The sequence below is a fragment of the Sabethes cyaneus genome, chromosome 2 (assembly GCF_943734655.1).
Source record: "Sabethes cyaneus chromosome 2, idSabCyanKW18_F2, whole genome shotgun sequence".
Classification (NCBI taxonomy): Eukaryota; Metazoa; Arthropoda; class Insecta; order Diptera; family Culicidae; genus Sabethes; species Sabethes cyaneus.
This window is the reverse complement of record NC_071354.1, coordinates 202,855,713-202,872,272: the sequence shown is the minus strand read 5'-3', so window position 1 is coordinate 202,872,272 and position 16,560 is coordinate 202,855,713. Positions and strand designations below refer to the sequence as shown.

The 16,560-nt window shown below is 37.6% G+C and overlaps 1 protein-coding gene across 4 annotated transcripts in view; it reads left to right on the top strand.

The window, feature by feature from the left end:
- Window positions 1-11,257, top strand: part of LOC128738815 (protein phosphatase 1 regulatory subunit 12C) — a 129,367-nt gene extending 118,110 nt beyond the window's left edge. For 3 of the 4 annotated variants that reach the window (XM_053834222.1, XM_053834221.1, XM_053834220.1), the window contains exons 14-18: window positions 2,133-2,260; window positions 2,334-2,424; window positions 5,139-5,228; window positions 6,631-7,493; window positions 9,216-9,313. In XM_053834222.1, coding sequence (XP_053690197.1) covers window positions 2,133-2,260; window positions 2,334-2,424; window positions 5,139-5,228; window positions 6,631-6,747 — 426 coding nt within the window. In that variant the 3' untranslated portion in view covers window positions 6,748-7,493; window positions 9,216-9,313. Of the gene's footprint in view, window positions 1-2,132; window positions 2,261-2,333; window positions 2,425-5,138; window positions 5,229-6,630; window positions 7,494-9,215 lie in introns of all 4 variants that reach the window. The other variant, XM_053834223.1, reaches the window with a different exon arrangement.
- Window positions 11,258-16,560: the final 5,303 nt, after the last annotated feature.

Sequence of the window (16,560 nt, the reverse complement as noted above, 5' to 3'; positions counted from 1 at the left end):
TTGTTACTCCTTGGAAAAAATTACTTGTTACTGATAGGACTATTAAACAATCTTTCGACAACCCTCAATAAGCGTAATTCACTTTTGTTTGCTGTTTAGCTGACTAACCGCCTTGATTCTACATCCTTGATTGAATCAATTCTGATCCCAAATTCTATTCTGAATTCTAATTAGCATGAGTTAAAACATACACACAAGTAGAGGTGAATCTTTTGTTGAACCAATTTACTATTTTTAGGAAGGGGTCTAGGGGACATAAAAGAAAATAAATCAATTCGTTTTATTTATTCAAATCACTTTACCTTTTACTTGAGCTTTAAGATAACTTGGAAAAATTTTTTTTACTCAAAAAAGAAATCAATGAAACCTCAAAATCGGCGATGAAATTCGTATCTGTTAAAATAATAAATATATATTGGTAGCTAAAGACCATTATAACTTTTTTCTCTTCTTGCACTTGCATTTCTACTGTGTAGTACAAACAAATAGTATTTACGTTTGAACACCAAATAACTTTCTCTTGGTAAGTTGATAAGCCAAGCTGTTAATTGCTGTCTGAGACACAGTAAGCTGAAGCTTACATGGTGCCAAAAGTAGCTACTATTTGATACACTGTAGGTATTATCCCCTAAGCTATTAAATAAAAAAACTAACAAAATAGAACCCGTTCGCGCGCCGGTCAAGGACATTGTTGTATTTCGAAATCCGATAATCTACCATATACCGTTCTGTTGAAGCTGGCTAGATTGTTTTCCTATGGTTTCGTTTAACTTTTCCAACTTTTCCTCTTCACGCTTCATAATGCGTGCCGTCCGACGTGGTGCGGTGCGGCGTAAAGGTGTTTCTCGCAATTCGATCGTAGCACGTTCCGATAAATTTGCGTCCATCCATTAGGCAGGGATCACGCATCTGCCGAGTGCGGTTTATTTCAGATGATTTACACTATTAATAGCCAGACATTAGGTGCTAAAAATAGTCGCAGTTTATTTCACGTTCGCCCATTTTTTTCGGCGAAACAACATGACAGCGGTAATTTTTCTTGTTGCTCAGGTTTTCGAATTCATTCGGATGAAAACTGTGTAGGTAAAGGTGATATTGCACAGATGATTGTTCAAAAATAAATCATTGAGTCGAGTGGCGGAGAGTAGCACTGCGTGGCGGAAGAAAAGGACAATACTTTTTGACGTTTGACCCGACGCGCAAAACACAAGTAGGTGCAACTTATAGCTGGGTTTGTCTTTGTTTAAGGAGGCATGAGCTCATTGTGAGTTGAAAGAAACGTGACACATTCTAGAGCTATTCAAAGGAGAGAAGGAAAATGTCATTTCGTTCGAGGTCTCGCAACGTACAACCGATCGTTACCCGGCGTGCTTCATCGCTAACGCGCACTCCGCTAAACAGCGCAATCACTAGTCCGCTTAGCTCCAATTATGGCAGAGCTTACACTCCCGTCAGTAATCCCTACAGTTCATCTACAAGTGCTTACAGCTCGTACAGTCCAGCCTCAACTTCGAGCCCTTCGGCTCGGTTGAATCTTAGCAATGGCAGTCACTATTTCGACTATTCTAATATTCCGTCCAGACGAGAATCCTATGGCAGTAATACGAGCATAGGCTACAAATCTCCCTACAAAGATAAGGATCGCTATGGAAATGGCAGCTCGTACAGCTCCTCGTATAAAGATCGTTATATCAGTCCCTATTCGACTTCGTCATACGACAATGGGCATACCGCTTCCAGCGGACTCAGCAGCTACGGACTGAAGCGAGCCAGTCACCTTTCCTCCAATGGACTCTCGGGATCGAATGGTAGTCTAAACAGTTATTCACCTTCCGCGTATGTTAGTCCATCATCGCACAGCAGCAGCGGCGGTGTTCACGTGGGACGCAGTCAGTCGCTGCGGGACCATGAAAGGCGCAGTCGCAGCCGGAGCCGAGCCTCCATGGCTTCCTCCAACGTTACCTCCGGGGCGATGTCTCGGTCGTACAGTTCAAATTCTGTCCAGAGTGAGGGATACGAAGTAAGCGTTAGCTGTTGAATAGCATTCGACCATTGCTTTTAGTTTTATTGAATCGATAAGAACGGAATATACTGATAATATACTAATATATATTTTTTTATCTTTTCAACAGTCCGGAACCGAACGAGGTCGATCACGGGTTGGTTCGACCGCTTCGGAGCTAGCGGATCAGAAGGATGCAGAGTCCAAGGAGAATGGCGGTGATTACATCGATTACAAAGCTCTCTATGAACAGGCCAAGTAAGATGTATCTGTTTTTTGGTTTTGATGAATTGTTAAATAAACATTTGATTATTTATTTATTTTCATAAAGAGCTGATAACGATAAACTTAAAGGCACGTTAAGGAAAAAGGATGAGGAAGTAATTAGTTTGAAAGCCGCACTCGACAGGTTCACTACCGCAGTAAGTTTAGTTTTACTAGCATAAATAATTTATTCTAGCATAAATCTTGTATGGGTTGAAGTTTGATGCTAATTTATAACGGTCCTACAAAAAGAAATGATTAAAAAAATTGTAGCTAAGGGGCCATTCAGATACCACGTAGACATAATAATAATACCAATTTCAATACGGGCAACACTGCGCGTTGCCTTTCTAACGATTCCTTTACAAGTGCTTCTCTCGCCAGGAATGGCGAAAATGTTATTTCAAAATTGGCAACAATTCCAAAAGCAATTCCTAGCGGTAATCTAATTAATATTCCCAAATATCAAGCATCATTACAAAAAAACAAGGCAGCAAAACCACCTTCCGTTATACAAGTATTACATGGTACTACATGCTTTTGACTGTGCATAAGATGGCCAACACCTAGTACTAATGCTATCGCAATGTTTGATTTATCTCTAGAAGAATTATTAGGGGCAAATCACAAAGTTGTACGAAAAAGGCGTTTAAATCACACAAGAGAGATCACTGCTTTTGAATTCAGATCCATTTATATCAAAAAACGAAAAACTAGAAACCATGGAGACGATGCGGAAGTTTTATACCACTTCATTAATCATGCAACAGAGGACAGGAATGATGAAGATATTAAACGATTTTTGCCATAGGATGCATGCTCAATAAACAAAGAATTTGGCGCTCGAGGTCTTTTTTGTTATTGTGCATATGTCATGAGACTTTTAGAAATACCAGCTCGGAGTTCAAAATGTGGTACTGGCTCGAGGAACGTAATCAAGCGTCGCGATTATCTCGCGGATACTGTCGCTGTTGACATAACGAAAATGGTTTGTCCTGCATGCTGTTCAACATCGCACTTGAGTGTGTGATCCAACTAGCGAGTATTCGAAATGAGTGGCACGATTTTTACGAAAGTTAGCCAACTTTTAGGCTTCGCAGAGGACTAGGATACCATAGTCAGGAACTTTGCCACGGCGAAGGATCTATGCCAGACTGAAAGCGGTGTCTAGGAGAATAGACCAAACACATGAAAGGAAGAGGCTCAAAGAAGTCAAACGCGCGCATCCCATCGACGGTAACCGTTAACAGCGACGAACTAGACGTGGTAGTTGAGTTACTGGGATCGCTGACAACAGCATTAGTAAGGAGATCCAGCGATTTATTTAAGCGGGTAATCAGTCCTGCTTTGCCCATCGCATAACGGTACGATTAAGAAGCATACATTGTCGTACAAAGCTGACAATCTACAAACCCCTTATTAGACCGTTAATGATTTATAGACTCTAGTTGTGACACTCTTCACGAAGGATATGCGCGCTCTTGCCGTGTTCGAAGGTGCTGCGGAAGCGAAGGGTGGCGATGGCCAGCTACAGGCACTGCTTGGAGAGATTCCCATCGTACATCTGGCAAAAGTCGGTAGCCTACGGTGGACCGGACACGTCGTAAGGATGCCGGACGACAGTGCGACGAAAACGGTTGAACAACCAACCAACCGGCACCAAGAACAGGGGGCTCATCGTGCAAGATGGCTGGATGGACCAGGTTAAAAGTGATTTGCAACTTCTGAGACGCCAGGGAAATTGGCAACGAGTGACCCAAGCTCGAGTTGAATGTAGACGACTGCTTGAAATAACACGAGCCACCCAGCTCTAAGCTGATGACGATGACGACCAGACTAAAACATGAAGCAGAGAGGCGTAGTGGGTTAAAGATACATGTGTCTCAAGCGAATTATACCCTGTCGAACGCAATTGAGCGCGACAGGGTCCGCTTAGGCTGTACTATGATAACCGAAGGAGACGAGTTTAAGGTAGTGATTAGGCCAATCGTCCTCTATAGTCTAAGAGCACCGACGAGCACTCGCAGATTTTGAATAGCAGATGCTAAGAACCATCTTAGGCGGTGTGCAGGATAATGGAGTATTGAGACGGATGGACCACGAACTTACACATCCCTATGGCAGTATGCAGTATTCAGAAGGTCGCTAAAGCTAGACGACGGATACACTGAAAACGTCATTTACTTCAAATCTGGTTGGAACGAAACGTAAAGCGAGCGGGGTGCCTGGACGATGTGAGGCTCTAGGAGCGAGATCGGTTTTGAAAAATAGTAAATACATAAGAAAGGGCGAAAACACTGACATTCAAGGACAGATAATAAGCGGTTTCCTTATTCCAAGATGATATGCAAAAAATGAAGTGCGGAATACAAGAAAACCCGATATCACTAAAATTAAAATGTTGGTCGAAGAGAAAATAATGAAAAATGTCAATTATTTTTCAAACTTATTGTACAGTTTAGACCAGAGCCTTCCAAAACTTTTATCATGGACTTATAAAGGCAAAATGTATCGAGGATGGCCAAGTTGTCCCACAAAACGCCAATGGAAATTTTCCGATTCTCTTGGATATTGCCCTGTATGAATAAAACAGTTTGCTTTGCTTTTCCTGTGTAAACCTTGTGGAGAAAGTAAAGTAAACTGTTTTATTCATACGGCCTATTGCAAACAGTCATGACTACAAATTGTCTCGGTAATTCTATATGCTGTTTGAGGAAAAAATTCTGGGCTTGTGGAAAATTCCAAAAGAAGCTTGAAAAACTAAATTCTACATCATAGAAAACTAAAAACAAAAGTTATTAAAGACAATTGCTAAACCTTAAGTAATAAAAATTTCATGACATCGATTATTGACGTACGATTTTTCTTGTAGACTACCAAGAACAACTCGCTGTCAGAGCTGGAAAAGCGGGAAAGACGAGCGATGGAGCGAAAAATGTCGGAAATGGAGGAAGAGCTCAAGGTAAATCAAGATAAATCTTGCGTTCTAAAGAGATCTGCCATTAGAAAATGTGTTTATTTTTCACTTTCCTCTTCTATCCACTTTTCTCTACTGTCCGGATCGAACACACTTTGTTTCACACCACAAACAATCATCGGTTCATCTCAACTGTTCTCAATGAGCTAATAAACTCTCGCTCTCGAACCGTACCGAGTATGTTACAAGAGATTATATTCGACTAATGTCGGATAAGCAGGCTCCTAATTCTCGATTTTTCACACTCATTACAACTAGAAAATTGTAAAAATATCTATTTTCCTTAAACAAAAGTTTAAAATCCACAAAGCAAATCACATGATCACTCATTAACCATCAAACAACTAACAGACCACAATACAGAAACAATTCCGGGAATGCAACATTTTTACGACATCAACTCGTTCTCGCAATAAACACATTTAACACCATCGATTTAATTGCAGAATTTTGCTTTTTAGTTGTTTTTGCTCGGTTTCATCCTTAGGTTTATCTTTTTGTTAGTGTCAATGCTTGTGCTTAAATTTGTTTTTTGAAACATTGTTTTTGAACATTAAAAACAATAACAACAACTAGAAAGCCTTTTCGAATACAAAGAAGAGGGCAGAGTTGCGAACTGCTTTTACTAAATACCTACTACAAAACACATACCTCTCTCGATCGATCGTACACCAAAAATACACAATCATCATCCCTCATCGTTCGGTATACGCTTGTTTTACTTCTTCTTGCATTTCTAATGTTGTAGCGACAGACTTCCATTCTTATTCTAAAAAATATCAACAACAACTACACTAACACACTTCTCCATGCCAACGAAGTTCTGTCTGTATTTCAAAATGGAAGTTAAGGTTTAGTGTTGGAAATGGACTGTTAAGTATTGTTAGTTTTGTAAATAACCGCAACAGTTCAAGTTCAACTGTTTCGTTACTGTATGATACCTGTCATATCTAAAAAATGTTTCTGGAAATAGTCATCGTCTAATGAATTTATTTGGCACGAAATGTTGCATTTTTAGATACGTGGGTATAGATTATAGTTCAAAATCGGCCAACTTGTACGGAAATCAAAAACAACAAAAAAAAGTGCTAGAACCTTAACTTACCTGTTTAAATTTTCTTCCATCGTATTTCGAATTTCCATGTACATGTAAAAAAATCATCGTTGCTGCGAAATACCTTAATTAATAGTAACTATTATCTTGTACAATTTCCACAATGATTCTCTCTTTTTCTCTTTTCGACAAACACTCGACTTACCATAAAAAACAAATTTTCGGCCAAAATCAACAAACCGTGTAACAAAACAAACTCTCCTCTAACGCTAATCCGCTGCAACAACGTTAACCGCGCAACCGTAAAAAAACCCCGATATTTGCCACACGCAGTTACTACAAAAATACAAAACAGAGAACGAACGTCTACGCGCCGAAAATCGGGCCCTAACGCGGGTTGTATCCAAGCTGACGACTTCCGCGCAAAATCAGTTGCACAGCAAACAATAGTAATCGCAGCGCAGTAGTAAGTAGAGTAGTGCGAACTGCTTCCGCCGCTGTACCGCTGGTGGGCAAGAGCTATTATATAGAGAAAAAAAGTTTACTTTTGATTGAAGACGGTAGTTTTGTCGCAGCCACACGCACGAATGTTCAGCCGGTCGCAACTTCAATAATAATCAGCCCATTCTAGTACTGCTTTTTTCCTATTGCAAGAGAGCATTTCCCGATAGGTCTACACTAGAGAAAAGAATGCCAATGTCACTACTACAGGGTTGTTAGTATAAATATTGTCGCAACTTTACCGTTAGATAGTCATTGATAAATGCTAGTATCCTAATCAATATATTAGAAAAACAAAAAGGAAATATAAAGTTGCTGCCAAAGCGCGAGCACATGTTTGCGGATTGCGATTAGATGACCCAACAATGGACAAACAAACAGATGTAAAAGAGACACAGAGAGAGAAAGCTAAAAAGCAACCAAACAAGAGAAGAATAAGGATGGATAACTACTACAGCGTGTACATCGTAAGACAAAAACCAATGAACAACGACTATCCAACGACTTTTTCAACAACACAAAAATAAAAAACCACCCGCGGTCAACTCCTCCCCCCGAACAATCAACGACGTACTAGAATACAGACGCTTTGTAGGCAAGCAAGCAAGCAAGCAAACAAACAACCAACAAAGCAACCAAAAAGCGAAAAAACGAAAGTACGCGCGGGCCCCCTCTAGACGGCGAAACTGATTTTGGTATGAATGTGAGACGTTATGGTTTTCTCTTTCTTTCTTTCTGATGCACTCGAATTAAGCGTTTCAAATCAGTGATTTACTATTAATTCCACTTGTTTTGGTTTTTGCCGAATTTTTCCTTTTGTTTCACACATTTGTTTTTTCACATACACACAAGTGTTATTCATTTGCCGAAAACAAAAAAAAAAATTAATCGATGTGTATTTAATTTATTTTGATTCCAAAACTGAGAAATGTGTAATATATTGTTAATATTTTCTCATACTTGTTCTGAGCGATTCTTACCACTAAAAATGATTAAAACATTTCATTCTTGTACCTAACGTTGTTGTTTTTTCCTCTGAATGTCAATCTTTGTTGTTGGCTATGTTATTTTTTTTTTCATTTTAAAGGCCTATTTTTGCTTTTTGTGAAAAAGCATTATTTTTTGCGTCAAAAATAGCCAATGTGAATAACCTTGCAATTTCGTTTGGGTAAACTCTAAATAGGCGGCTATCATCTTCATTTGCATTTAATACAAGTCCACTCCATTGCAGCAACAAGGTTTAAGAGAATTTTATTCATATTAGGTATTAGAGGGATGGACCTAGTTGCCGGTAAATAGCAGTTCAATTACTGTCACTCTTCTGATATAGTTGTCTGAGTCGATGAGGGAAACGCAACCTTTGATTACTGAAAAACCTTCCAAAGTGACGAATTAGGTTTTATTGCACTCTTATTGTGAATTTTGCGACCAATTTTGGTCACTAGAACCATTATAAGTGTGTAATAAAATTAACATTGTTTGTCGCTTCGGTTTGATTATAAGACAATTATCTTGTATGCCCGTAACAATCGGAGCAAAAAGTAGACAAATCACAAACACAACACAAAACACAACCTCGGTATATACTAATAGCCTAATACACACAAACAATGGAGTGGTCTTCTGCTTTGTTAACGCTTGGCTTAACTTACTTAACCGTATGTGGTTGTGTCTGACGAAATGTTTGAAAACTTAAGTAGGACTAGTTGTTCCAGATGATTTAACGGTGGATTGTGTCTTTCTTGATTTTTCTTTATTGGTTTATTCCTAGTTGGTTTATCGCAATGGGAAATTTTTCTTTAAATTTCCTCTTTTGCTAATACATTTTTAGAAAATAAAAGCAAAAGCTTTGATGAAGGCTTCTAAAAGAAAACAATAAACTGCCCTGTGGCTCCATTGTTTATACCGTCAATTTTGATTATTTTAGTTGTCTAATTCCAAAGCTCAATGAAAGAAAATATTTTACTATTAAAAATACTTTAACGACTTTACTTTTTCTCTGTAAATATTCAGCTAAGCCCTGCTTGCTACTGTACTGCTTTCCTAAATCAATTGCTGTTATTCGTTGTGATGATTGTTAGATGTGTTTGTTGCCAATCGAATTTTCTGTCGTCGTTCCGTGCTATTGTTGATGTTTGTGGTTCCCTGCTAATCGTACGGTGAAATTAACAACCAAGCAAACAAACAATTTGCACCTGTAAATATTGTTTATTTTTTATTTTTTTAACTAATCTCTTCGTCGAATGTTTGACGCTTTTATTTATTTTCATTTATTCGCCATTGTGCTATGAATGAATTTTAATAGTTGTGTTTTCTGTTTTTTCATCTACTATCCAAACTTCTTCTGAAACGTCTGTGTTCGTGAACTACCTTCTACATACCACCTTACTACTACCTACTACCGTGTGCAACAACAGCAACTGGATGCCCTCAAAACCGAAAATCAGCGCTTGAAGGACGAAAACGGAGCGCTTATTCGTGTTATTAGCAAACTAAGTAGATAGAGAATAGAGGCGGCCACCGTTTAGTAAATGGGGGCGTTTGAGTGTTCGCGAGTCTTCAAGAGAAACCTAGAGAATAAAAGAAAAGAAAAAAGGTCTCCCCTTTCGATGAGGAGGGAGGTGGAGACAATTTTGGGAGCTTAGCTGAGGTGGAATTTTACCACATTTCGCCACATCGGAAAAGAAAGAAGAAAAAAAAACTACACCGCTAGAGAGAACAAAACAGAAACATTAATTTTATTACTAGACTATTACAAATAGCAATCAAATGAGAGAAAGAAAAGAATACAAGAAGTATCGGGAATGTAGGCGGCTACACCGGCAAAAAATGGACCCGGAAATTGCGCGCAGAGTCCCTGCCTGCGAGCTAACTATTATTAGTGCAAGAGTAAAAAACTATTTACGAAAAGATCAAAACACGAAAAACGATTTCATTCGCTTCTTACTACTAGATATGTGGTGTTTATCAGACCTTATACTAACCATTTCTTTTCGTTAAGTTTAGGTGGTCTCAACTTTTATAAACTGTGAGATGTTTTTAATTTTATCTTTAGAGAATTCCAAAACACCTAGTAATGTAAAATGGATTTTCTACAGCTGTTTTGATTTACTTCAAAAGAACAACAATAAACGCTGGTAATTGAAAAATCAAGATTATAAATTTTGGTTTTGACGCTGAACTATTAACAATTAGCTAGTGATTTCGACTTCAAAATTTGAACATTGAATTTATTTACCAAATTTGGATGTGAAACTGTGTTTGGAAAACGGGGAAAAAAAATTCGCTCCCTTCTCACTTTAATTTTGTAAAGCATAAAAATCTGACTTTGTTGAGGAGAGTACCGGAGAATCTTTAATCAATAATTAGAGTTGTATCGTCGGTATCGTTTTGTGTAAAGAAACAGCGAAATATATTTATAGATTTTTATAGCGGCCACGCAACATATTTATATTTATACATCATTTAGGAAAAAGGCTACACAGAGAAAACTAGAGATAATAATCACTTTTTGTCACAAGTTTCTTCTACGATTGTGCTAATTGGAGTATAACTACGAAGGAAGTGGTTCTTCGTTTTTAATAACAGCTCAAGGAAGAGCCATGTGTAAAACGAACACCCACATACACACACATACACAACCACGGATTTGATCTCCATTGGCTCCTGTTTTAGGGCTTCGATATATACATAGACTTTTGTAAAATTGGTGTTTTTCAACAATAATTTGCTCCACAGTATAACCATTTTCCTAAAGTGTACTATTACCACCCGCTTTGGTTTGTAACAATTTCGTACACTATTTGCTTGTCCCAAACTTCCAGTAGAAATGTTAGCGCTTAAGTTTTCCGCAATGTATAGATAGTAGAAATGGCATTTCAATTAAAAAACATTCTACTGCCGACGACCGTCTTTTTGCGCTTTCCCTCTAAAATCGCTTATTTCTCAGTCAAATCCGTTTCCCCTGGAATTAGTGAGTGCTATTGTGTTAAAAAGCTCCTCCTTTCCCCAGCCGAGCAGAGGACTGGTCTTCCTCGGCTAGTACTAGCAATCATGTTACTTTTTTTTTGTTGAAATTGGTTCGTTTGTCGGTATTTTCGTGTTTAAGTGTAAAGAAAGGTAAAAAAACTCGTCTCGAAATACAGAGACGAAAAACAGTTTGGCCACAAACGAGTCCACATTAATCTACTGTTATTTGTGTTATTATTATATGTCTTGAATTTAGTTCATCGATATTTGCTTTTAGGTCATTGAAATATGTATGTTGTGAGAGGGAAAACAATGAACAAACAATATGAAAATAAACAAACAAGTACTTCCCTGTCTATTCATAATAATTTTACAACTATTGTAATTATTGATTACTATTACCGAACATTAAGTTGTATTCTGTCCTCGAGATAAGTCAAAAAGCACACATGCAACACACCCATACATTGTAATTTATGTTTTGTATTAGTATGGAAAAATTTACAATTATTTTCAAAAAAAATATGAAAAAAGTTCAAAATATAAACAAAAAATCAGCTGTTTAATCTACCGATTCCTACATCCGAAAGAGCCTTTTCAGAATGAATCTAAAAAAGTATATAGGTACCTAGGCATAACGCCACACCAATTTGGTTTGGTAACATTTCAATGTGAAAAATGAGCTTTTAGAAAAACTGGGAAAAATGGAGAAGCATTGGAGCAATCCTAATTTAAATCAAGCATATATAAATTTATTCTTATGACTGTGCGGATTTAATTTGATTGATTAAAGAGTTGTACATTTTATACATGTTTTTTCTATAGTTAGGATAACTTCCTGTGGATCCAATTAAATAGAATGTGAAAATAAGTAGCATACTGAAAGTAAAGAAAAGAAGGAAACTTTTCCAAATTAAATTCTACTATTTATATTTATTCCCAACTGAAAACAGACACTGATGAAGCCTGAAAGTCGTAGGCAGTCGAGAATAATAAATAGTAGAATTTAATTGGAATTTTTTTTTCTGTAATTTCTGTAATTACAGAATTAAATTTTTCTTAATTCTTTTCTGTAATTTCAGCCTGAAATTTTCACGTTTCGTATTCTACTAACACGCTCCAAAAACTTCAGTCAAGTAGCATACTGTTAAAACACGTGATTAATTCTGGCTTTAGTTTTCAAAAGGTCGCATAATCAACCTTTTCCCCTTGCGTTCATTATGCGACTTTCTGAAAACTTAAGCCAGAATTGTAGGTATATTCGTATTTTGCTTTGTATTGTTGACCATTTAAAATAATCTATTTCTTGATGTACGGATTTTGATACCACACGGTAGAACATTTACAAGTTTCTTTACAAGCTTGCATGCAATCACATCTAATGCAAAGCAAAGTCATGACCTCAGCTTCAGGATGATGGGAAATAAAAAAAATATGGTACGATAATCAGCAACAGATACAGTTTTCAAGAATTATTCTCAACTGAAATACGAATACGAAATGCCCTACAAGAGGGGATTATTAAATGGGGGGAATGGGCTGGTCATTGAGAAGGGGGAGGTTCAAAAATTTTAAAAAGGATGTCTTGCATTGCATTATAGGAATTACCGAAAATAAGACATATCTACAAATGGCTGGGGGATAACAGAAGGGGAGCTGACAAAAGGTGTAGACACATTCAAATGAAGAAAAAGGGTTTTGTTTCTTGCATTATGTGAATTTTCGTTACAACTACAGATTGCGAATGGCTGAGCGACAAAGGGGCTCTTACTAAGATCGGGTAATCAACTAGATTAAATATATTGAGTTGGTAAATACTCCATAGTTACTTATTTATCTACTATTTATTTATTTATTTATTGGTAATTCATCTGACACATAAAATAGTCTACATGAGTAAAAATCTTAAACTAAGCTAGATGTTTTTAATCTACCTTTTATTTTTTTAATAAAGCCGAAGTCAAACAACTCTTCTACTTTTGTAAACGTTCTTACACATTCTGTCATTGGCTCGCAAGATTCAAACCAAATGCCGTCCGCTGGAACTGTGTCTGCAGCATTCCCGTTGAGCGTAAAGTTCGTTGCGATGCCCGGAAATTGAGCATGGATAACAAACAATTGTGGACAGTCAATTTCCCTGTTGCCCCCTTAACAGTACATCACTCAAGTCTTTTTTTACACGGTTTGTTTTTTTCGATTACTCAAGAACGGCACAACTTTGGGACCATTTAAAAACTACGTGACGAATGTCGGGCCTCTCCCAAATGTATTGAGATATAAATGAATGGTCCCTAAGTTGCCCTGTTCCTATAATAATCGAAAAAACAAACCGTGTAAAAAAAGTACTTGAGTGTACCTTTAGTACCTTTTACACCATATTTTTTGTCTTATTTAAAAAAATTATTTCTCGATAATGCGAAAAGCCAATCGAATCAGGTTTTTTGCATTCAAAATATTGCATTTTATTCTAATACTTACGATTTTGTTTTCACATGGGAACCTCTTCCCCTTTCCCCTACGGCTCCTTAAAGATAGTCATTCAAAAAAAACATGAAATGCGGTACATTGATTAGCGCTGGGGGGCTTATCCGAATTGAAAAATTCCAAAACGGCATGAAAGTATATTAAATTATCTCGTGTTTGACCCATCCAAAATGGGTCATAACAAAATGGCGGACATTCAAACATAAAAGTAATGTTTTTAGTCGAAAAAATTGACTTTTAAATACAAAAATTGCAATATCGAAAAAAGGATGGGTCAAACACTAGATGATTTTGTTGGCTTTCAAACAAAAAAAGAATCATGAGAATTGCTTAAGCCGTTCTTGAGATATTTATGTTACCGACTTTGAAAACCTGGTTTCGAGAAAAACGGTGTTGAAGTTTTTATTCGCTGTGTAATCGCTCCAGACATGCGTTGTACAAATAGCTGTAACTTTGTCATTTTTTGAAATTCATCCAAACGACTTCAAACACATATGGCCAAAATGTTAATCTTTCGAAATAATCAATAAAAAAATTCGGTTTTTACAAATTGAAAAAGTACTTAAGGGGGCATTTAAGGATTTTAGCTGCAAATATCGCCGGTTGCATTTTACTTCTTTGTTCCAGTGTGTCGAGATCAGGTAGAAAATAGATTCTATCTTCTACCAGAGTAGCACAGACAAACAGACATAACTCTTAGAAGAAATACACTCAAGTCGCTTTTTACGCGCAGGATACGTCCCGCGTAAATCAAAACTGCGTAAAAAACCGCGTAAATTCCGAAAACCGCGTAAAAAAAACCAAAATTTTGCGTAAAAAAAACTGTGGATTTCGACACTACGCGAAAAAATAGACGTTTTGAACACATGCGCGTAAATTCCGAAAACCGCGTAAAAAACCGCGTAAATTCCGAAACCGCGTAAAAATAGTCGCGTAAAAAAACCGCCTTAAATGCGACTACAGTGTATCTACAAAAATTATCGTACCTCACATTTAGCCTGAACACTATAGCACCATCTATGACCGACGTTCCCAAATCTATACCTATAAAGAAGGATTTCTGTCTGTCTGTCTGTCTGTCTGTCCGTATGTTCCTTATAGAATCGAAAATTACTGAACCAATCGGCATGAAAGTATGTATGTAGAGGTTTTTTGGGGCCAGGAAAGGTTTTAGTGAAGGTTAGAAATCCCTCCCCCCACTAAGAGGGGGGGCTCCCATACAAATGAAACACAAATTTCTGCATAACTAGACAACTAATCAAGCAAATAGAACAAAATTTGGCATGTGGGTGTTTTCGGTGACAAGAATTTATTCTATGGTAAATTGAGACCCCTCCCCTCTTTATAAAGGGAATTATAATTCCTCTCCTCTTCAAAAAGGGGGGCTTCCATACAAATTTCCTCATAACTCGAGAAATAATCAAGCAAATGGAACCAAATTTGGCATGTGAAGGTTTTCGAGGGCAAGAATATTTTCTATAGTAAATTAGGACCCCTCCCCACTTTAAGAGGGGGGGCTCCTGTACCAATGAAACACAATTTTCCTCATAACTCGAGAAGTAATCAAGCAAATGGAACCAAATTTGGCATTGGGTGTTTTTGGAGACAAAATTTTTTTCTATGATGAATTGGGACCCCTCTCCGTTTTAGGAGGGGGGGATCCTATACACATGAAATACAAATTTCCTCATAACTGAAGAACTAATCAAGCAAATGGAACAAAATTTGGCATGTGAAAGTTTTCGAGGGTAAGAATATTTTCTAGGGTGAATAAAGACCCCTCCCCACTTTAAGAGGGGGGCTCCTATACAAACGAAATACAAATTTCCTCATAACTCGAGAACTAATCAAGCAAATGGAAAAAATTTGGCACGTGGGTGTTTTAGGAGACAATTTTTTTTTTCTATGATGAATTGGGACCCCTCCCCACTTTAGGAAGGGGGGCTCCTATACCAATGATATGCAAATTTCCTCATAAGTCGAGAATTAATCAAGCAAATGGCACCAAATTTGGCATGTGAAAGTTTTCTAGGGCATGAATATTTTCTATGGTGAATTAGAACCCCTCCCCACTTTAAGAGGGGGGGCTCCTATACAAACGAAATACAAATTTCCTCATAACTCGAGAACTAATCAAGCAAATGGAACCAAATTTGACACGTGGGTGTTTTTGGAGACAACAATTTTTTCTATGATGAATTGGGACCCCTCCCCACTTTAGGAAGGGGGGCTCCCATACAAATGAAATGCAAATTTCCTCATAACTCGAGAACTAATCAAGCAAATCGTACCAAATTTGGCATGTGGAGGTTTCTGGAGGCAAAAATATTTTCTATGGTGAATTAGGACCCCTCCCAACTTTAAGAGGGGGTGCTTCTACACAAATGAAATACAAATTTCCTCATAATTCGAGAACTAATCAAGCAAATGGAACCATATTTGGCATGTGGGTGTTTTTGGAGGCAACCATTTTTTCTATGATGAATTAGGTCCCCTTACCTTTTTAAGAGGGGGGCTCTCATACAAACGAAATACAAATTTCCTCATAACTCTAGAACTAATCAAGCAAATGGAACTAAATTTATCACCCACATGATAAATTTGGTTCCATTTGCTTGATTAGTTCTAGAGTGTTTGTAGGCAAGAATATTTTCTATGGTATATTTTCTATGGATTTCCCCACTTTAAGAGGGGGGGGGGGCTCCTATACAAAATGAAAAACAAATTTCCTCATAACTCGAGAACTAATCAAGCAAATGGAACCAAATTTGACATGTGGGAGTTTTAGATGGCAGACATTTTTTCTATGGTGAATTACGACCCCTTCCCCTTTTAAGAGGGGAGCTCCCATACAAATGAAATTCAAATTTCCTTATAACTTGAGAACTAATCAAGCAAATGGAACCAAATTTGGCATGTGGGAGATTTTGGAGTCTTGAATTTATTTTACGATAGTTAGAGACCTCTCACCCCTGTGGTAGGGGAATATGGACTCTCATACAAATAAAACAAATTTTTGCGAAACTCAAAAACTAATCGAACTCGAGAAATTCGAGACTCTTCCATAAAACATTAGTCAATACAAGACCACAAAAACTATCTATAGTAACACTAGATCATTCAGGGCGAGACGGTCGCGAGTGTTGCCGGTGACCCGCCGTCGGAAGCGCCGCCCACTGGGGGGCTTGCAAAACTCGAGATTGTGACAAAGAGCATCCGAGATTCATGATTTATGTACAACACAGGTTAATTTGTGGCAATACGAAGTTTGTCGGGTCAGCTAGTATCATATATAATAACAGGAGTATC